We start from the raw sequence: 22,423 nt of genomic DNA on the forward strand, positions 1-22,423 counted from the left end.
ATGAGTTTGTGAAAGCTCTTCACAGGAAAGGCTTCGTCACGCTCACAACACAGATGCACTGGTACAGACAGACTGGAGAGGGTCTATGGGTGACCCGGAAAGGAAAGGAAAAGCTCAGCCAGTGGGAGGAGTGGGGTTCTGGAGAGGAGAGAGGGATACAGAGTTCCTTAAGGAGCAACACCTGGTCCTTGGGAATGAAGAGTAGGAGTTGCATTTGCCGAGGTTGGTGTTTGCCAAAGAGATGCCAGCTTCTTGGAGCTACTGCTGTGCAACTCTTCATGTTCAGACCCAGCTTTCTGTTTTTCACACCTGAACATACACCCCCCTGCAGTTGGGTGGCTCCCCCGTTACTGGCTGGGCTCTATCTATAGAGGGAGCAATGGCTTCCCTTCCCTTGGAGGAAGTCTCACCCTCACATGGACACTTGATCCGCTGCAGAGCAGAAAGTGTGAGGATCCTTCGGGAAGGGCGTTATTTTCCTGTTTAGAACCTAGGGTTCTGCTTTTCCCAAACAGGATCACATCCAGATATGTCTTAGTGAATGTACCATCTAACGGGCTTCCTTATAAGAATCTTTATGTTTTTAATGCAGCTACAGGCTTCAGCCACTTACGAGAGAAAGATCCCAACTCCCTGAAACTTGGTTTCATCCTAAACTTGAAAGATCACTGAAACCTTTCAGAATCTGATTTGCTTCCATTCATTCCATTTGGGAATATACAGCTAGAAATAATGTTAGGAGAGTTAAAAAAATACTAAGGCATTGACCATGTGCCTTGGTTAATAGTTAACTGGTTTAGTTCATATATGCTATTTGCCCCATATGGTTTACTCATTCTGTCACCTCTGGGAATAGCTGAGATGGATAAAAGTGCCCTTTGCAAAATTGGCTCTGGACAAAAGGAAGTCTAGGAATAGGTAAAGTAAAATAAGGAGCCAGTTTCTCTGGGGGCCCTGAATGAAGAATGGAATCCCGTAAGTGTGCTTAAGTGGGACAGGCTCAGCCCTGTTCAGCAACAAGATGACCTTGCACTCCGGGTTATCGTTCAGCAGCGAGGCACAGACACTTGATGGAAGAATTCCATTCCAGTGGGAGCTCTTCTGAGGGATACTTAGAACACACATAACTCATATGACACTTCATGTTTGCAAATCACTTTGCAATTTCTTTGTCACCTTTAATATACCATGAGGTAAGGTGTTATCACTGTCCTCATTGTAGATGAGGAAGTTCAAGTATGGAGAAGACACAGTGCCCAGAGTCACAAATCATTTTAGTGCAGAGCTGTAGTGAAATTTACAGTAACTGTTATACAAGTGTAGCTTAATGAGTGAGTTACTCTGGCTTCAGCATTCTTACACCTATAATTAGACTGAGATGGCATCTGCCAAAAAAAAAAAAAAAAAAAAAGGAGAAGAAGAAGAAGGAAGGAAGAAGAAAGGAAAGAAAAGGACGGAAGGAAGGAAGAAAGGAAGGGAAGCAGGCAGACAGGCCCAAATAGAAATCTTTTATCCCTGCTTCATCCTGCCCTTAAGGCCTGGCATTAAACTTTTAGGCCTCTTTGCTATCTTTGGGGGCTCAGGGCCCTGCACTCTTGCTGCCAGGAACACAGGGTCAACTCGATTCAGACCAGTGTGGTTCTGTGGCTGTGCACTGCTCATGTGGCCCCAGCTGCCAATCCAGAGACGAGCACTCACTGGGGAAGTTTTGAGGTCATGACCATTTCGATTGGGCCCACAGTGGATGCCTCAGAGTGACTGGATTATGAACAATCTTGTAGTCTTTTTTGTATTTTAGTTTGCTCACTTTCTACAATGAGAAGGTATTATTCAGGAAAGGAACCCAATACTCAGTAATCACATATTCTAAGAACTAGGAGTAAGGTTTAAGAAACATTTGGCATTGTGGCAGCATCAATGAAAAGAGGGCAAATACAGCCCTAGACATCGAGAGCTTTGAGAAACAGAAACCAGAATCACATGTGTATGTCAACTCCGGAGGGGTTCTTAAAAATCTGCCCCCTTACTCTATCCCACACCAGCTGGAAGATGGCATGGAAGGCAACCCGCTAGTGTGGACCAGCTCTTTCTATCTGCACTGAAATCACCTCTCACTCTGAGACATCGTATTTCCCTGGAAAGGTCTGTGTGTGTCCCTGGGATGGATAAGTCCTCATAAGAGAGGGAACATTTTCAGAAAAGAAGCTTCACTTTAACTACAAGAATCAACCAAGTATCCCCCATAAACCACACCAAAGGATGACCAGAGTGTATTTCTTCCCACTCCTTCCTCCAGATACTTGAAAAATCAGTTAATACTCAGTGCATAAGCCAGGTGAAGAGAGAGTCCATTCTAAATGCCTCTGGGTGATGTACTTGAGTTCCTTATTCTGAATTTGACCCAGGTAGGCATCTTTGGAGACCTAAGCAGCACATCCTCCCACTAAGTCAAGACAGCTACACACAGTGCATTTGTTTCCGGCATCTTATCATGAGTGTGGATGAATATTGAGATATGGGGCTCAGTCTCAGAGTCTTGGGATATCCTTCCCTCTTGTCACAGGAGAGGCAAGCATTGCTAGGTGGGACCACTCATCCCTGATGGAAAGATATGCACCTGGGCTCAGGGCGCTTAAGGAAGGCTTTGTACAGATTTGGAGGAACTGCCCAGTCTCTGTGATTCCATGATCCCTGAAGTTGAAAGGGTAGGGTTGTTGAAAAGCTAAGGCTTGGAGGATTGAAGCTGGAACAGGCACAGATCATATTTTTCATATTTTGATGCCAGGGAGCCACAGACCTACAGCCACAAAGGAAGGGGGCTGCTTGGAGTCTAGGAGCTTCTCTACAGATGAATCATTTATCTATCTTAATTGACCAAAGTTGACACAGGAGGAAAGTAGGAGTGAGTGGAGAGAGAGAGAGAGAAGGAAACAGAAGAAGAAATCATAACTTCCAAAATAAAGAGAGAAAGATATGGGACCTCTCTCCTGGTAGAACACCCCACTTTCCTGAATCCCAATGAAGTAGGGTAGGGAAGGAAATAAGAGGTGCAATGGGCCACAGGCTCAAGGTTGACTTGCATGGAGCTCAAAGCACATATATGTTCATATACCAGTAAGAAGTTTGAACTTGACCTAGGGTTGGGACTGGCAACTTCGGTGAGGTCATTGGCCCTACATCCCCTCATAGGGTTTGATTTAGAGTTAGCAGAGTCTGACCTACAGAGCCTCACAAATCGAGGCTCCTCTCTTCCTCCTCCTCATCTCCCTCACAGCCAGAGAGCTTCCATAACTGGTTGGAGTCATATGTTTTAATCTGTGGTCAAGCCCTTATGCTAAGAGGGATCAAGGTCACCTGGCAGTCCTCCCATTGGCCAGGACTTGCCCTCTGAACGGGGCCTGTATCCTGGCCATGTGGCTGGGCATGTTTTTTTGCTTCCCAGCAGGATCAGATTCCAAAGTGTGTTTGTACTTATCTGCCCCACTATCAAAGAAGTCACTCAAAGCCCCTGCTCTGCGGATGGTGAGTTGAGCCCAGGTGGTTTACATCTTTCCTGGGACACTCAAGATTTCAAAGGGATGCAGTAAGCTTTGCTAAAGGTCTGTCACAAAGATAAGTAATTGGATACAGCAGATAATCTACTTGTTGAAAGTACAGGATTTTAAAAAAAGAGGATATAAATAATGATAGGTCTGTAAGCCAGCATCCTCAAACATGATTACTTACAAAAAGTTTAAATGGTTCATAGCAAATTTCCCCATTTAGAATTTTCCCCCTCTCTCCTGCAACTGGGAAATTGCTGGGATTTCAGTGTGGGCATAGACAAGCCCTCTGCGCCAAATGGATGCTCATGGACACCTGTCTGTCCCTTCCTCAGCAGAGCCCATTCAGGACACTTGGAAGGAAGACACAAGGCCTCTCAATCTGAGATACTTTTCTTCACTTTTCCTTAAGCCCAAGTATGCCCTTCCCCTTGAGGGAGAAATCTAACTTTTCAAAGAAAATTAAAAATAAAATGCCCAATTGAAAAACTGGGTTTTCCTGAAAATTATTTCCCTTCTCATAGAATAAATCCTTTATTTTAAAAATAATCCTAGAACCCCAATTGGAAGCTAACAACTTCTCCCGTTGCACACCTTACCCTATCACCCAGCACACCCACACACAAGGAACTCACACACGAGACCTTCTGCAGAAGCTGACCAGCGTCCTCAGTAAGGAAATCTTGAGTAGTGCACCCACACCTGCGTGCAGGTGCATACCGACACAAACGTACACAAAATGCACCAGAGAGATACACATACGGAGAGACCTGCATTCAACCCCATTCATACACATCAGATGTCATATCATATCCAGATATGAATTACACACACAAAGTTCAAAGGAGCAGATGAAGGTGGAAGATAGAGGAGAGAGAAGGTAAGTGGTTAGTAGGTGAGAAGAGGAGGAGGGTGGTGGGAAGATGGGTTGGAAGACAGGTAAATGAAGCAGATCACACAGCAGTGGAAGGAAGGCTGCTGAGTGCTTGGCAAAGCTCCCAAAGCATATTTGTTTATGAAACAATGGGATTCTCTGCTACAGGGTTGACCATGGCTACACCAGCTCAGGGATTTTCGCCTGGTCTCCCCAGGGCTGCTGGGCACCAGCAGGGTCACTGAGATGACTGTGAGTGGCTCCAGCCCACTCCAGCAGAGTCCCACCCCTAGAGCGTTCACAATTCTCTGGCTGACTTTGCTCGCCAGCACCTGCAGTGCTAATTTGCTCAAATGAGCCCGAGACACTGGGGTGGATTTATTCCACCTCTGTTTGGGTGCTAGCCACTAAGACTGCTATTCTGGGATTCATGGCCTTGAATATCAAGAGGGAAAGAAAGAGGATGGAAAGAGTCAGGAGTTCTGCATTAATTTACACAATATCATACAAACTTGAGCCCATGGGAAATGGAGGTGCTCTCTCTGCATGTGACCCACTTCCTTTCATTCATACAGAGGTCACCCCTAGGGAAAGGGCAGATGTCCAGTGACAAAGGACAGCTTCTCTAATGGGGAGTGAAGGTCTCGTTGGTCTATGCTTTTGTACAACAGCAACCAGAGCAACACGCCTTCTCCCTCCCGAACCGTGTGTTCCCCCTCTTCTCTCATGGCTTATGTGCCCAGCTGTGTCTTGAACTTCCAAAATTAGAGGGCTAAATCCTGCAGAGTCCCAGAGCTGTAATGTGGAGAACCACGGGGGTCCTCTGGCCCAGTGGCTTTGTTCTTGGTTCTGCCCTCTGGAAATTTCAGCTGTACCAAAAATAATAATTTAAAAAAACACAACACAAACAATAAAACCCCACACTCAGGAAACATCCACCACATGCACACACACACGTGCACACACACACACATACACACACACACACACACGCCTCCAGGGATCTGTAGCTGCAGAATTGGCACCCTTATAGGCCTGCCCCTCATGACAATTTCTAGGTCTCTGGGCCTCTATCTGGGGCCATGAAACCACTACAGTGATAGAGAGACAACAGTCATAATGCAGTATTTCCATTTAAAAGATAGAAAAGAAAAAAAGGAAACTGCCCGAAGTGCACATGCACGCACACCCACACACACACATCACAGCATGACTCCAAGGCTCCAGTTGGCCCAGGGAGTGCAGGTGCGGCTGGGGACAGGGTGGCCTCTTGTTTCACTGGGTGTAAGGCAGCTGGAAGGTAAGACTGGGTTTTCTGAGCATCCACCGAAGCGTCCTTTCATTGATGCAGATCTTGCCTCTCAGCATGTTCTCTTCCCTTCCCACCTCTGAAACATTGTCCAAAAGTTTGGCAGCAAAGAGAAAACGTCCTTCTCAGTTTGTTTTCTCTTCCACTCCTTGTGTGTTGCTGGTGGGCCTGGAAGGAAGTCCGAACAGGAAGAGTAGGAGAAGTGATTCTGAAAATGGCCTCAATGATTTGGTTCCATTCTAGGAACTAAGGGCTTTGTTACCCTGTGATATGACTGGTGGGGGGGGCGGCGTCCTCTCCTGTTGGCCCAGTGGGTGGCACTTCCTTCTCTACATCTGTGCCGCCTCAGACCCCTGTCACTGTCCCTTCACCACCCCGTCCTTGCCAGTGATGGGGATCAGGACGTGGTCGCAAGAGGTGGTGTTCGCTCTGTCTTCAAGAGACCACGAAGCCAAAAGTCAAAACTGATGGAAGAGCCACAGGACGGGAACACTTTCCCCATCTCAGAGATGAGGCAACATAAAGTCCGGCGAGATGCAGGTGCCTGAGCCAATTCAACTCTACCTTGGCACTGGCATCGTCTTGATTTAGTTTTGTTTTATATATGTATATTATATATATATATTTATATATATATATGTATGTATGGGTTTGTTTTTTAGCACACTGTCCCATTCTCGGGTCTGGATTTAGGGTAGTTGGTCCTCGGGACAGGCTGAACAGAAGGGGCCAAGGTACAGAAGAATCCCGAGATGAGTGTGAGACCCAGGCCCCCCCATGCACAGAACATGGACCAGCCATAGCCATGGCTGATGTCATCGGGGAGTCCGTACAGGTAACGTGGGTAGCGTGACAGCTCAAAGTTGATCCCGGCCACACAGGTGCACAGTGAAATGATGCAGAAGGTTCCTGGAGGACAAGGGAAAAGACACGGGTTGGGGAAATGGAGAAAGAAAGGGGAGAGGAGAGGGAGAGAGAAAGAGAAAGGTTAGGATTATTACATTTTCAATTTTCTTGAGTAGGAAGAAAACAGGAAGTCCAGGTAAGAGCAGGTTATTACCAAGATCAGTATCTGGAAATGTTCATGGAGAGGAGAATAGTATTAAAGGATCATCACTTCCTCCCTCTCCAATAATGGCTCAGTCTTGGACACACTTGGGAAGTCTCTCTTTTGGGAAGATACTAAATAGATATCTCGTGAGCATTTTGTGTAGGGTAGAGCGAGGCAGAAAAGCATTCAGTTCATTGTCCTAAAGCATTTTAAATTCATTGTCTTTCTTTGGAGACATGGAAAACATCTCCTGTTTGTTACTTCTATAAAGACAGAGAGAAAAAAGAAACCTTTTTTTTTCTTTCTAATACATAATGACTTACACAATATTAGGTTTTCCTTCAATCTGTTCAACAATTCTTCCAAATCCTGGAAATATTTTCCTTTTTTTCTATAGGACATTTCCCAGAGTGTTCCCTCTGGAATGTTAATGCTATGAGATCCTTTACAAGGTGGGAGGCAGAGTCAAAAGACTGGGAATCCTGCTCATGACTTCTCACCCATGAACATGCATTGTCCATATTAATGTTAATATCATCTACCCTACTTTTATGAGGAAATTCACAAACACTGATGATGGGACAGCCTCTAAAAAATATTACTCATATCAGTCTCCAATAAGAAAACTGCTATATGAGGTAGAATGTTATAAAATGGTTTAGAATTACAAACCCACTTTAAACGAATACAACAAGTTTTTGGTGTGCCTAGAATAAATTCAGTGACTTTCCTCTGTGTTTGCTGTATTTTCTGTTCTTTATGTAACCACTGATGTGACAGCAATGAGCAGAACAAGAACATATAGTTTGGGAAGGCTGGGCTGGGTCAGTGGAAGGAAGAAAAAGGAAAAGGATATTTTTTACAAGGAACAAAGGAGACGCATTGATTCAATTTTATATTTATTATTAAAACTCTTGATTTCTAATAGCCAAGTTTCTTTAAGATTGAGCCTTGTTTCTTTAAGATCTAGCCTAATTTTTTCCAGAAGATTCCTGGAAGACAAGGAAGACAATATAGAGTGGAAGAATGAGGCTCACGAGCTTGTGATAATTTAAATGGCCACAGTTGACCCTAACATGTATTAAGTGCTATGTGCTAGAAACTGTACTAATGATACAGGAGTCAAAAAGAAATTATTTAGGCAGATAGTGAGGGTCAGGAAGCCCTCGGTAAGGTCTTTCTTTTAGTAAAAAGCAGCCCCCAAATCATTTTTTTGAGCAAATGAGCAGGTTGTAAAAATTGAGCTGCTGACATAGATAAGCAAGCAGGAAGCTTGCATGGGTGGATGCCGGCAGCTGTGCCAATAGGAAAAGGCTACCTGGGGGCCAGGCATGTTAAACATGGGGGCTTCATCTTCCCTTTTCTTTGAAACCACATAAACAGTAAGGAGCAAACAACATGGCGCTGGCCAGGTAGAACATCTGTTTGCATAGTGAAAAGATTAGGATGGGGTGGCCAACTTCATCGCGCCCTATGTAAATGTCACACACCTAGTTCAACCAATCTTTGGGCCCTATGTAAATCAGACACAGCCTCCTCAAGCCAGTCTATAAAACCCTGTGTACTTTGCCACAGACTGGAAGTCCCACTGGGTGAGAGACAGCTATTCTCCTTTCTCTTTCTTTTGCCTATTAAACCTCCACTCCTAAACCTACTTCTTGTGTGTCTGCATCCTCGAGTTCCCTGGCATGAGATGACAAATGTTGGGTCATTACCCCAGACAACGCTGCCGCCTCACCAAGTATGTGGCGTGTATTGAAACTTTAATTCACAAAACAACTCTAAGATGTGGGTTATACGCCCAGAGAGCTTAAGTCATTTGCCGAAGATCATACAGCTAGCAACTGGAAGAGCCAGGTTACAGACTCAGGCGGGCTAGTTCCAGAGCTTGCAGTCTCATCCACCGTACTAGTTACAACTGGTGCCAGGCAAGGCGGGTCACTTCATGGGTTTCCCCTGTTGCACACCTAGGTTCCAGATGACTTCTTTCTCACTCGGCATGAGTTAGGGCGGTTTGTAGTCTTGGAGGACACAATTAAAGCAGATCGCTGAGCCCCAGATTCACAGTTTCCGGCTCAGGAAGTCTGGGGTGGCGGCCTGAGATTTTGCATTCTGAAGAAGTTCTTGTGGCGTGCTGATGCTGCTGGCTCGATGACCACACTTTGGAGTTATAGGGTTCGAAACAAGTTTTCATTGGAGAAGGATAAAACTATATCAGCCAAAGCTGATCACAGGCGAAGAAATACAAATGGATAGTACATGAGTACATGCGAAAAATGCTCAATTTTACCAATAATCAAAGAACTGAAAATTACAAACATAGTGATCATCAAATCAGCAACCTTCTATTTTACTTTGTTGTTGTTTTGCTTGTTTTGTTTTGTTTTTAAAGATCATCTTCAAAACTAGTACGGGGCAGAAAATGGACCATCCTATAGACTCCAAGGGGAGTGTAAGCTGGTGTTTCCTTGCAGAAGAGTGATTTTTAAAATGAACACAAGAACAGAAAACCAAACACTGCATGTTCTCACTCATAGGTGGGAGTTGAACAGTGAGAACACATGGACACAAGGAAGGGAACATCACATACCAGGGCCTGTCAGTGGGTGGGGGTGGGGGAAGGGATAGCATTAGGAGAAATACCTAATGTAGATGACAGGTTGATGGGTGCAGCAAACCACCACGGCACATGTATACCTGTGTAACAAACCTGCACGTTCTGCACATGTACCCCAGAACTTAAAGTATAATTAAAAAAAAAAACTACTAAACATTTTACCCCTTGCCCTGAAGATGAGGCCTAATTTAAGAGATGAATAATCGGCCGATGACTGATTCAATGAAAAAAAAAATTCATACCTTTATCCTAGTAATTTCATTTTAAGAAAATAATCCCACCTGGGGACAAAGATTTACATATGGAAATGTCTAAGATTTAGATATAAGGATGTCTATGGTGAGGGTGCATTGAGGAGTGGCTGTCAGAGGACAGACCAAATTAAGCCCCAGACACTGGGCAAGCACTGTTTTCAGAGCTGAGAAGTTTGAGCTTTATGTAGGGTCAAGGCACTTTGGTGACTTTAATCTGCATTTCCAAACACCACTAAGTCAGAAGTGTAGAGGGCAGCCCAGAGGTAGGGAGACCAGTTAAGAGGTCTTCAGGGAGAAGGGGGAAGGGTCTGGCAAGGTGGGAGCAGAGCTGGGTGCTCCAAATGACTTACTGGATGATTGTTTAGTCAATGATTATTTATAGAAATAACTGAAGATGACCTGGCCACAGTGACAGCATGAGTAAAATGCATTTGTATCACACGTGTATGCATTTGTATTTGTGCATGTGTAATGTGTGTGTGCGTGTAGTGCCATCAATGCTTGTGAGAACAGTACTCCAAACTTGTGGGAGTTACAGAACATCACAATTTTTTCGTTGTGCACTAAAGCTCAGATTGAATTCTCTGATGGTACCCAGGGTGGATTAGGTCTCAGCCTAGACTCCCTGAATTAGAGTGTCTCGGGAAAAAGCATGGGAATCTATAGTTTTTACAAGTTCCTCAAGATGACTTCTGTTGGTCAGCCTGCTTGAACTCTTGGGTGGGGCAAAGGTGCTTTGTATGACCTGGAGAAGTGATTGCAGGTGGCAAGAAGCAGGGGCAGGAAAGGAGAATGAGGCAGCCTGCAGGGCACAGCCAAAGCAAGAGCAATTGCCTGGGGTCGGAGAGCAAGAGGAAACTGTGTCTTGGCATTAGTTTCAAATAAACGAGATTCCAGCAGACCAAAGCCAGCCTGCTCATGCCTCACCTACTGTGGATGCTTCCAACTACTGGTTTGTGAACCTATCACAGGATGTGTAATACTATAGTTTACTAAAATTTAGATTTAGGACAGAAAGGGGGGCAGTGGAGTGGGTTCAAGTTCCAGCCACCCTTGGGAGGTTCAAGGCATTTGGAAACATGAATCTGAAGCCTGACAGAAAGTTCTGAGCCAGAAATGTGGTCTGAGTCATCGTCTCATAAATTCAAGCTGTGGATGGGATTGAGGTCACCCAAGGACTTTATATAAACTGTTTCTACAGAGGATACTTAAAGAAATGGAGAAATTTCTTCTTATGAAAAGCCATGCTATCCTGGTGACATCCAGTAATTTGTTCTGAGATAGGAGGACGACCTCAAGGAAACTGTGGTCCTCCCAAGCCGACGGTAGCTGATGAAGCTGGATATATGTGATTCTTATGGCATATTCCACAGCAGCGCAGGCAAGACACAAAGGATGTGGCTGATGAATGGGGAGTGATGGAATACCATCGGGGTGGACCTCAGTACCTGTAGAAAATGACTCAATATCTTCACAACATTCATCTTGTTGTTCTGCTATGCTGATGAAGGCTTCCTGCCTTCCCTTCCTGTTGGTTGCTCTGTGACTTTGGAACCTTTTGAAATTCCTTCTATTAGCTCTTGTCAATATTCCCATAGATGGGAAAACACCTTTATGGCTCCCACTTGAGATGGTCCTTAAAGTAGACCACTGATACAACTTGCTTAGAAAGTCCACGTGACAAAGAGGGAAGAGTTGGAAGAGGTTTGATTAATTTCCAGATATGCTACTGTTTTCTATTATGAGCAAGGATTTATATGTTCTTAATATATACATTTTTTGAGACAGGTTTTCACTCTGTTGCCCGGACTAGAGTGCAGTGGTGTGATCACTACAACCTCTGCCTCCAGGGCTCAAGCGACCTTCCCATGTCAGCCTCCTTGGCAGCTGGGACTACAGGTGCATGCCACCATGCCCAGCTAATTTTTAAATTTTTTGTAGGGACAGGGTCTCACCATGTTTCCCAGGCTGATCTCGAATTCCTGGGCTCAAGCAATCCACCCACCTTGACCTACCAAAGTGCTGGGCTTGCAAGGATTATACGTGTGAGCCACCACACCCAGCCAAGAATTTATATTTTTATGTACCTCTCCACATATAAGTTCAAATTTGAAAACGTGTACTAATAAATTTGAAAATGTGTACTAATAATTCCATCCCTTGATAAAGGGACAAAATGAATAATGTGGTGCCATTCCTACTCAACACCATATTCTTACAGTTTAAATAATGATGTGTGTTGACAAACACTGATTGAATCCTGTAGAGGGGGGACAAAGGGGAGACATATGGGCAAGGACCCTGACTGACACAGCTTTCTGTCTAGTGCGATGAACACAACTCTTTGCCTGTGATTTGGTGGCAAACGGGGGAGTGTGGGATTCAAAACTCCTCCCCAGTGATGAGCTGAGGTTAAGGGGTGGGTCCTCTAGGAAAATATCTTAAATGGCTCTGCTGGAAAAGATGTCTCAATTAAAGGACAGCAACAGATATTACAGCCTGGGGAACTGCAACCTCCTCCATTTACCCAAAGCTCAGCAGTCCCTTGTGCAGGTGGCACAGGCCTGGGGAGAGCTACTGATGCAGATAAGGGAACTTCTGCTCAGAAAAGAGTTTGTATGTACTCACTCTATGGGAAAGATAAAGTCCTGCTCTCCCCAGAAGAGGCAGACCATGGCCTCTGGGGCTAAGTCTTCAGGATCTGTCATTGTATTTCACATGAGCATTTATTGATACATAAGTGAGGATCCAAGAAATAGAACAAATAGTAATAATGCATAGTCATATCTTCTTGGTACTGCCCACTACGAATTGGGGTTTGGGCCCAATCCCAATCAGACTACAATATTGTCACGGTGTAGCAATTACATGAAAGGAACTCTGCCCCCAAGTCCTTCCTTTTGGAGCCAGACTCTGCTGTGTGCTCCATACACTGCTGTAAGCAGTGCCAGGTATAACCCGGGCCAGTACTCATGGCGGTAGGAGTGGTGGCTGGTGGTAAGCAATGTCAGGTCTTGGGGAGGGGGCATTGGCGGCATGGCAACTGAGATGGGGGAAGGAGGAGACATGCCTGTGGCTGTAGGCACCCTGGTATGCAGAACAGCAAATCAGCAAATATTTGTTGAATTTCTTTGTTTCGGTCAAGCTTTATGCTCGATGCCAGGGAGATAAAAGAGAGAGTAAGACATGATCTCTGCCTTTAAGAATCTTTAAGTAATCTAAAATAATAATTGATCTTTAATCTAAAATAAAAAGCTTTTTAAAAATGCTTATACTCTAGGCAGGGATGTGAGATATGCATAAACGAACAGTTGAAGATGAAATGAAACAGTATCAGACTGAGGAGGAAGAGACCTGAGTTTGTGATCAGCCCTGAATGGTGGGTCCCCTCATCTGTAAAATCAGGGAGCTGGAGTAGATGACCGCAAGGTTCCTTCCCAAGTCTAGTAGTCTCTAGGAAGCGCATGAATCATAGACACCCAGTAGCAACTGGTAAGAGTTATACTCTGCTACAGATGATAATGCTGGGTCGGGGAGGGCTTCCCATGGAAGTGGCGTCTTGTAGGAGGGACAGGGTTTCTGTGACAGTAAACAGACAGGGGTCCCCACTGGGTCTGGAGAGCATCCCTCCTTTCACTTCAATGCCTCATTGGCCTAGGGCTCTGTGCCTGCGATAAGACGGCATGGTCACAGACAACTCTTACGATGCCTCTAACCTCTGAAAGGCTCGCTGCTACCCTCTGAGTCACGCTTCCATCATTTCTCACACAGACCACTGCAACAGATCACTAGAGTCCTGCCTTCTACTATTGCCCCCAAAGAGTAGCCAGTGGAATTTAAAAAAATTAATCAGATGATGATTCTCTGCTGCTTAAAACACTCCAATAGCTTCCTATCACACTCAGAACACAATCCAAATGCCTGTATGCCTGTATCCTGCCATGCTGGCCTTACCTGAGTGCATCCCACCCACCTAGCCAACTTCATTTCTCACCCCGACTCCCACCCTCCCTATGCTCTGGCCACACTAGAGAGCATTCTGTGTCTCAAGCCAGCAAAGGTTGCTCTACTTCAGGGCCTTTGCACTGGCTGCTCCCGTGCCCAGAATGCCCTTCCTCCAGCTCTGCTCAGATCTCAGTTCAAATGTCATTCTCTCAGACCCTCCTGGTCTTCTTCGGAAGTAGCACCTCCCCCAGTGGTTTTCAAACCCTGATCCATGGAGGCCTCTCAGGAGCTGCCACTGGGAAGGAGAGTGGGAAGTAGAAGAGACTCCCAACCCTCTCTTCTCTTTGGCCAGAATAGCTTTGTTTTGATCTGTTTCCATGTGAAATTTCATTGGAAGAAAGGATTCCAGTGATGTAAACATTTTTGAAAGTCACTGGCTTTGTCCATCTGCGAGGGGAGCTAAGGTTGTCATTGCAGGACCTGTCCTTTGGATAGCAAAGTCCAGTGGCTGCTCTGTGGGTGGCAAGGCCGTGCCTTTGGCAGAAACAGCAAATTGATCTCAACCCTCTTCCTGCTGGTCCTGGAAGGGACCTCAGACTCCTACTCAACCCAGCCCTCCAGGCAGCTAGCTGCAGCCAGCCAGTCGCAGCTGGTTGGAATGAGAAACGCAAACTAATTACCCTTTCTGTGCCAGGACTCTCACTGGCATTGGCTCAGAGTTCAGGAGTCCACTTAGAAGAAGAGATGGCACCACCCCAAGTAGCTGCAGGCTGCGAGCTGTGCTGTTAAGACCTGCTAACATATAAGCAGCAGCACCCCGCAGACCCCTGAGCTCCAGTGTCCCCATCTGTAAACTCCACTTGTGAGTGGGAAGTCATGGTCAGGGTGGGGAATGGGCTGTGTAAACACACGTGCTCCCTTGTGTTGGCTCAAAGGCAGCACCTGCTTTCTTGATGACCGTCCCCTCCTGAAGCTCTTTCAAGAATCACATCCACAACGTCACCTCACAACTCCCATCTCTGAGCCCTTGTGAACACCCGGCTGGAAGAGGGGAGGATGGTCCCGGTGCTCTGGACCTGCTGCTCTGCCACGGCCCCTCCACCATGAGAGTGAAAGCAAGGAAGCGTCTTTCATGCCCAGGTTGCCCACTCCTTGTCCCAGCACCAAATATAGCTTCCTCCTCCGTCTCCTTCACATTCACATTGCTGCCATCCCTCATTAATATTTCTCTGGTTGCCAAATATTAGCTTCTAGTTTCCTTGCTAGTTTTAGTGATTGGGCTATCTGACAACTTCCTCCTGCTTGGATACCTCTTCCTTTGATTTCCAAGCTGCCCTGACTCCAGGCTTCCCCCTCAGTCCGTTCCATCCTCCACTGGTCTTCCCAGCCCTGCAGTTCCCAGCTCTCTTCTCCTCCTACATCACACGTCCTCGCTGGCAACATCCTCCTCTCCTACTTGAACTACCACAACCGGTTCGTGTGATTATTTCCTTCTTCCTACACCCCTCCCCAGGGACACGGTATATTCCTGGTGTTCCCTGGCCACACACACATTTTCAGTGCTACCTCCCTAAGCCCACATTTCTGCAAGTTCCTTACTTGTTTTATGCCTTCAAAGTCTTGCTTCCCTAGTAGGGTGACCGACCATTCCAGTTTGCCTGCAACTTGGGGGAGGATGGTGCCTGGAACATAGGACTTTTGATCCTAAAACTAGAAAGTCCTGGGCTAAGAGAGTCTCTGCTGTTTCCACATAGTCCCGCTCTCTGCTCTGGAGCCAAGAGGTAGTGTTGTAGTGATGACATCAGTGAATCTTTGCTTGAAAGTTAAAAAGCACCACGCGGTAGCCAGAGGGAACAGAAACTTGGATCCCTGGAATGTGTCGCTAATATTAGGAACTGCCAGGCAGGGATAGTATTATTGGGGAGCAGCTAATTCTTTTTCTTTTCTTGAGACAGAGTTTCGCTCTTGTTGCCCAGGCTGGAGTTCAGTGGCGCACTCTCAGCTCACTGGAACCTCCACCTCCCAGGTTAAGCAATTCTCCTGCCTCAGCCTCCCAAGTAGCTGGGACTACAGGCATGCACCACCACACCTGGCTAATTTTGTATGTTTAGTAGAGGCGAGGTTTCTCCATGTTTGTCAGGCTGGTCTCGAACTCCTGACCTCAGCTGATCCACCCGCCTCGGCCTTCCAGAGTGCTGGGATTACAGGTGTGTGCCACTGCGCCCGGCTAGCTAATTCTTTTGTCATCCTGAAATGTCACCAGGGAACAATCAGCCACCCAATCATGGCTCTTTCCCAGTTCCACTGTAAAGGTTAATGACCAAAATATTTCTGAGTTGATATTCAGAGTCAGGGAGTGAGCTCCCTACTCAGCTCACTCTGAGTGCTAATTGCAGGTGTATAAGGCGGACGAGGTGGTGCTTCCTGGGTGCTTGTTGCTGGCTTTGCCAACACGGAAAGGGGAGGCTAGAACATGTGTTTCCATTCCCCTTAGGGATTCTCAGAGAAGCCATGGCAGTCATGACACAGCAATGGACCCTGAGGAGAAATACCATCAACACCGAGGCCTCGGGCTAGGCAGCAGAAATGCTCTTACTAATTCAAGAAGCCGTCTCCTAGGAAACTGAAGCCCTCACAAGGCTTCTCACAGAGATTCAGGGCAGTTACATATTGTGTGCACAAGCATTCGCCCAAATATCTATTCCTTCTGTGACCAGGTTATGCCCACAACTTCACTGGTATACAATTTCTACAGGTTTCTAGAGCCCAATATCCATCTGTGTGACATTTTCTGCTCCCAGGAATGAGGAATGGTGTCTGTGGACCCCCATCCCTGGCTTTCTCCCTTGTTGCTACGTGGAGAGAGGGTCTCTGTTCTGACCCGAGCCCCACAGGTCGCTGCAAGGCAGGTTCTGCAGAAACACCCACGTGCGTGTGCGTGTCAGGGAGGTCAGAGAAGAAGCAGCACAAATCCTCCATGAGACACCTCCCTCTATCCCCCCTCCAATCTTTAAAACCAACAAGAAGCAAATCAGCAAACAGAAGAAGAGTGCCTCCTCCTCCAACAGTGGCACATCCATCCTGGGAAGTGGATGATACAAAACCCTGCCTTTGCTTAGATTAAATGCTTCAGCCACATTTAGCTCTCGAGAGCATTTTATAGCTTTGTTCAGACCTGCACGGAATATAAATTACTGTTGAATTATACACGATTGCATCATCAGCGCTCAACAGGCAGGTCACAGGGTTTTACATCAAAGGTGCCTATGGGATTTGTTGGGATGAGGCAGGGGAGGGTGGATGTGTTCAGAAAGAGAACACGCTGAGAGCAATGGGACTCTGAGTTGGGGCAAAAATCACTCATTGTTCTGTAAGCTGTGCAAAGGCTCCAGGCAGACACTGCCAGGAGTGGAACTCAGGAGTCACGCCTCTTGGGCAAGCAGGGTTTGTGTTCCTGATGCTGTGTTTATACAGGACATAGCTGCTCTGCACCCAGGTGTAAGCATGCCACAGGGACACAACATCACAACACAAGGGACTGGTCCATCCATAGAGGCTGGCCTCAGTTCCAAAGAGAATACGTCCAGATTCCTATCACAGAACCTGGAATCTTCTCCCTTGGTTTTTACACATCTACGGATGGCCATGGAAACATGGGAATTTTGCCCTTGAAAAATTCTTACTTTGAAATCCTAACCCCTAGTATTTCATATGTGACTATATTTGGAGATTGGGCCTTTAAAGAAATAATTAAATTAAAATGTGGCTATTAGGGTGGGCCCAAATCCAATTTGACTGCTGTCCTTATAAGACGAGGACCTTGGGACATAGAAAGAGACGCCAGGGGCGTGCACATACAGAGGGATGGCCTCGTGCAAAGACAGAAGAGGGAGGCCACCTGCAAGTCAAAGGTGAGAGGCTTCAGAGGAAACAACCCTGTTGGCACCTTGAGATTGGACTTCTGGCTTCTAGAACTATAAGAAAATTAATTTTTATTGTTTTAGCCACCCGATCTGTGGTATTTTGTCATAGCATCCTGACAAAGTAATACAGCAGATAAATATATAATAATTGGCTTATTAATATTACTTTGCAACACAGGATGAAATAAGAATATCTATGTGACCAGACCTTGTGGCCATCCTGTAGCTAGAACATGCATCTAACATGGCCATACAAAACAACAGCTGTTAGGCATCTTGTGTTGTTTTTGTTCTGCATCTATTCTCCCTCACCCAGGTAATTATGCTCACTCCCACTCGACTCCCATCAATCCATTTGTTCTTTTGGGTATATGTTTAGACTGTATCATAAGCTTAGTGGCCCTGGTAGCCTCTATACTAAAGCTAGAGCCTTTACAAACTTGTGAAGCCATCCCAAGAGCTGAGCAAACGGAAGAGGACATTGGCAGGGTATTCAAAGGGTTTCATGACAATGGGAATCTACTAAGGTCAAAGTGCCATTGCACTGTCTCCTGGACTGGAGTCTGAAATTCTCATCCTCCATGCGGTCTACACAGAGTCTCTGAAGTTACCCGTTATGGTCTGTCTAATCCTAGTCCTGAATCTCCCAGGACATCTTCCCCAAGTTTGCCTAGCACGAGATTATCCACACATTTTCTGAATCTTTAAAACTTTTATGGTCCCAAACAGCAACCTACCAATTAATTGCACCTCCTGTTCTCTAGCTTAGTTTGTGTTCAGCTAGCCTGTGACTTTCTCAAGAACTGGCATGGTGGTGGTGTCTCCTTATGTATCACACACAGCACTGAGCATTCAATTCCTATCACTTGGACAAATGCGATTTCTAGGCTGTGCAGCTTATAAGTACAAATATGATCACTGAAACCTAAAGGAGAATGAAGTAAACACTTTGCCTTGTTCCCTCATTCCCCTTTCTTAAATTGTTATGTGATTGCTGAGGTGTTTGTGCATTACAGTGCTGTGTTTGTGTGTATGTTTGTGTGTGCACACACGCACATACACACCTTCCTTGTGTTTCAATGGACAGCTTGGATTTCAGAAGGTAGGTTTTTTCTTTTTTTTGGAGGAATTCAGCATCAGAATAATACCCTCTCTGCAGGATTATTTTGAAGAGGCATAATAATGAATGTGAAAAGTTAAAATTGCTTTCTACATGTAAAGTATAATATTAGAAATGGAAAGCTTTAAGTGAGATTGAAGAAAAATTGTTCTCAAGGACAAAAAAAAAAAAAAAACCTGTTTGCTGTTTTCATCTCCATCACCCACTTCATTCTCCTTCAATCCCATCCCAGGGTAAATGCTACCCCCGGGGAGCAATTGCTCTCAACAGAGAACAGAGGAAGTGCTCACTCAGGCCCCTTTATTCTGCAGACTTTGTCAGAACCAGAAGCACAGAACTTGGAAAGATCCCAAGATACACTTCTGAGACAGACCCTCCTTGGTAATGGAACTTATCTCCTAGATCCAAGAGGCGACAGCCTCCAATGGGGGTACATGATGACATTGGTGGGTCTGTGAAGAAGCTTGTTAAGCTCATATCTCAACCAGGATGTGAAGAAGGAGCTAGCCCCAAGAGAAGTGTTGGAAATTGCTGTAGAATACAAGTTGGGGAGCTGGGTGTGGTGGCGCACACCTGTAATCCATCCAGCTACTCCAGAGTCTGAGACACTACTCGAGAGGCTGAGAAAGGAGATTCGCTTGAACCCAGGAGGTGAAGATTGCAGTGAGCCGAGATCGTGCCACTGCACTCCAGCCTGTACGACGGGAGTAAGACTCCATCTCAAAAAAAAAAATGTTTGCTATCTTACTTTTAATTTATTATTTTTCTCAAGTATAACAGTAATAAAAAGTTGTGAGAAAAGATCACCATCCATCTAGAAACGCATACATGACTCGAACAGAAGCTCTCCTTCTTCCCACCTGACTTCCCCACCACTTTCAGCCAACACTACCAAGAGTTTAGTGTGCACTCTTTCCATTTTTCTTTCTATTGTTATACATTTTTGTAAGTTTTATACCTACAAAATCCTACCTACTCTTCTGTATCTGGCTTTGGCCACTTAATGTGCTTTTGATAACATACCATGCCTATACATCAAATCTCAACAACCACAAAACATGTGACACCGTATGCATGAACCAAATTTACTATTCCTCCACACTGATGGACATCTGCACAGTTGCACATTTTTCAGTATCACAAAGAATCCTGCAGTAAACATCCAAATTGGGGAACTTTTCTAAGTGCAACAGAGGTTCTGACCCTGGTTTCTCTGGAATATAGAGCTGCCATTGATGGTTACACCACACTTTCTTATTAAATGACCATGAGAGTGGCATTTTTATTAGTTTTAATCTACATAGCATACGCTCCTTCTTTCTTCCTTTGGCTAAAACACCACCATTGTTCTTTCTTATGAGGAAGCCATTCTGTACTCACAGTGATTGATTCAGGCATAGGCTGAATTAAGTGCAGTCTCAGTTTCTGTATCTTCTGTATCTCTTGGGGTTGCTGTGGGATTATACAGATGTACACATGTATACACACATACATACATATACATGTTTATGAAAATTATATATATATATGCATCTGTATATGCATGAGTATATGTATTAGCATATACACAGAAAATAAATTATGTAATTGACATAGTCATCCCAAGTTACATAATTTGCTGAAGGTCTTAAAGCATGTGACAGTACAAACATTTGATTTTGCTGTAAAGCCTCAAATTATTTGGCTGCAAAAACATCTGAGAACCATCCATTCCACTTGCTTCCACTGCTTTCATTAAAAAAACAGTCCTCCAGGGGAAGTAACCTCTAGCCCACTCCACTTGGCCCACCTGACCTTGGATATTTTATGCTCCATGAAATGAAAGGTTGTGCAGATCTGCTTTGAGCTGTCTATTAGGATGGGAAGGAGAGCTCTGGAAAGGAAATGAATTAAGAATACAGCGTCTCATATTTTTCCATGTGAATCTTTGCAGCTTCTTATCCATCTGGGCCTTGGTTCAGAGCTGAGAGTTAGTGGGATCCAACTGGCTTCTTCACTAAACTGAGGGTGGCACCTACAGCTGTGCAGTAAGGAGCGTCCTCAAGCTGTGATTAGTGCGCTTTCAAGAGTGAAGCCACTTAGAGCATGCCATCTTCCTGCCCTGCTTTTCTTCTCTCGCCTCCTTCTAGCCAGCTCTTGCTGGTGAATGACAGTGGTCCATGGAGCAAACTTGGAGAATCTGTAGGGCAGAGGGAAACCTTACCCTGGGTTTCTTGCTGGGAACGATGCTGGAACAGAACTTCCTGCAGACCTCTTCTGGCACTGCATCTTCTTGGTTACTCTTGTCATTCATTTTCTAGGTACCATGCAAGGTTTTTGCAAAGAAAGCCACATCACTCTCCAGGGCTGGCAAGAGGTCCAGTACACACAGATCTATCGTTGCGTTTGAATTCCTGTTTTGGTAGTCATAAGGTTCTCTTGACCAGGGGTATATCAGGACAGCCTGTACCAGCTTCCTGGTAGGGGAGCTACAACATACAGGGGTGTGGTTTTGTGGAAAGTATACACTACCAAGAATCAAAAAACGTGGGTTCTGATCCCATCCCTGCGCATAAGTGGGCAAATCACTTCATCTCTCTGGATCGTGATTCCTTCAACCATAAAATACAGGGGTAGGACCACATCTCTATGGTACATCTTTTTCATCTAAATGATCCTACAACTCTAGGTATTGGAGTAAGAAGGTGCCATCCTCTCTGACTTGCTCTAGAACTAGCTGTCACTTATTGTGTCAAACATGAACTACCTGGAGAGGATACTGCTTCTCACCTCCTGACATGCACAGAGGGCTGGTGGATGAGACCATTAGATGCCATTATTTGACACCAATGAGCATATGAGGCTCAGCTCTAAACTGCTTTGATTTTAAGCATGGAAGGATTGGGCCCCAGCTGTTTAAGTGTCTGGAATAAATTGTGTCCTGAATGAAATCTCCCTGGCTTCTGCCCTATCTGATTCAAGCCAATGCCATGTTAATTAGTAGAGGGAGAAGCTTGGGGTGGCAGCCAAAAGATCAGGCAAGCCTGCCACCTGGTTTGGCTATGTTTCCATGTGCCCGGCACATTTGTCAGCTTGGCCCTGGCCTATCTTTGAGATGAAAACCTAAACCCAAATGAATTTTGCATGCTGTCACCCCACCATGGGGTCACTGGATGCACACACAGCTTTATATGGTTAAATCATTTGGACGTAATGTTTATAATACGATAGACATTGTTCCAAGAACTTTAAAAATGTTAACTCTTTTAATCCTCGAGCAATATAATATGGTTTAGATGATGAAAATGAGGCACAGAGAGGTTAAGTAATTTGCCTAAGGTCACACAGTAAATACTACAGCCAGTATTCAAACCCATGTGCCTCTCATCACAGCAATGTCATGTACCTCTGTACTGACTGTCTCTCCAGTTGCACTGAAATCACTACAAGCAGACAAACTCTCCTTTTCTCCAGTGGGACCTACACACAGTGGTTCTGAAGTCAGATTCATCAACTAGCTGGTGAGAATGGAAGAAGAGGGCTTATCATTATTCAATGTGGCCCCAAGGAGGTTCTGAGGGCCCTTCAGACTCAGGCCCAGTTGGTAAAATCTGACTACTTCATGGAACTAGGGAAACCTATCATGACCTGTATACAACTTCACACATTATTTGTGTCAGGTAGAAGGGGGACTCCTTCTGGAGGGACCTGAGTTTTCTATGAGGATTAGGATAGAGAGGTCAAGAAAGGAATCAAGATCAGAGCATTAAATATTTTTCAATGAGAATCCCTGTAGCTTCTCAACAGGT

At 45.3% G+C, this 22,423-nt stretch overlaps 1 protein-coding gene across 1 annotated transcript in view; it reads right to left on the reverse strand.

Moving 5' to 3' along the window:
* Positions 1-1,406: 1,406 nt before the first annotated feature.
* The window catches only part of TMEM178B (transmembrane protein 178B), a 413,427-nt gene continuing 392,410 nt past the window's right edge, over positions 1,407-22,423 (reverse strand). Inside the window, exon 4 of the mRNA XM_064372844.1 lies at positions 1,407-6,634. Within this exon, the coding sequence (XP_064228914.1) occupies positions 6,384-6,634 (251 nt within the window). The 3' untranslated portion in view covers positions 1,407-6,383. The remainder of the gene's footprint in view (positions 6,635-22,423) is intronic.

This window comes from Aotus nancymaae, unplaced genomic scaffold, assembly GCF_030222135.1.
Source record: "Aotus nancymaae isolate 86718 unplaced genomic scaffold, 86718_ANA_hifiasm-v0.15.2.pri h1tg000002l, whole genome shotgun sequence".
NCBI lineage: Eukaryota > Metazoa > Chordata > Mammalia > Primates > Aotidae > Aotus > Aotus nancymaae.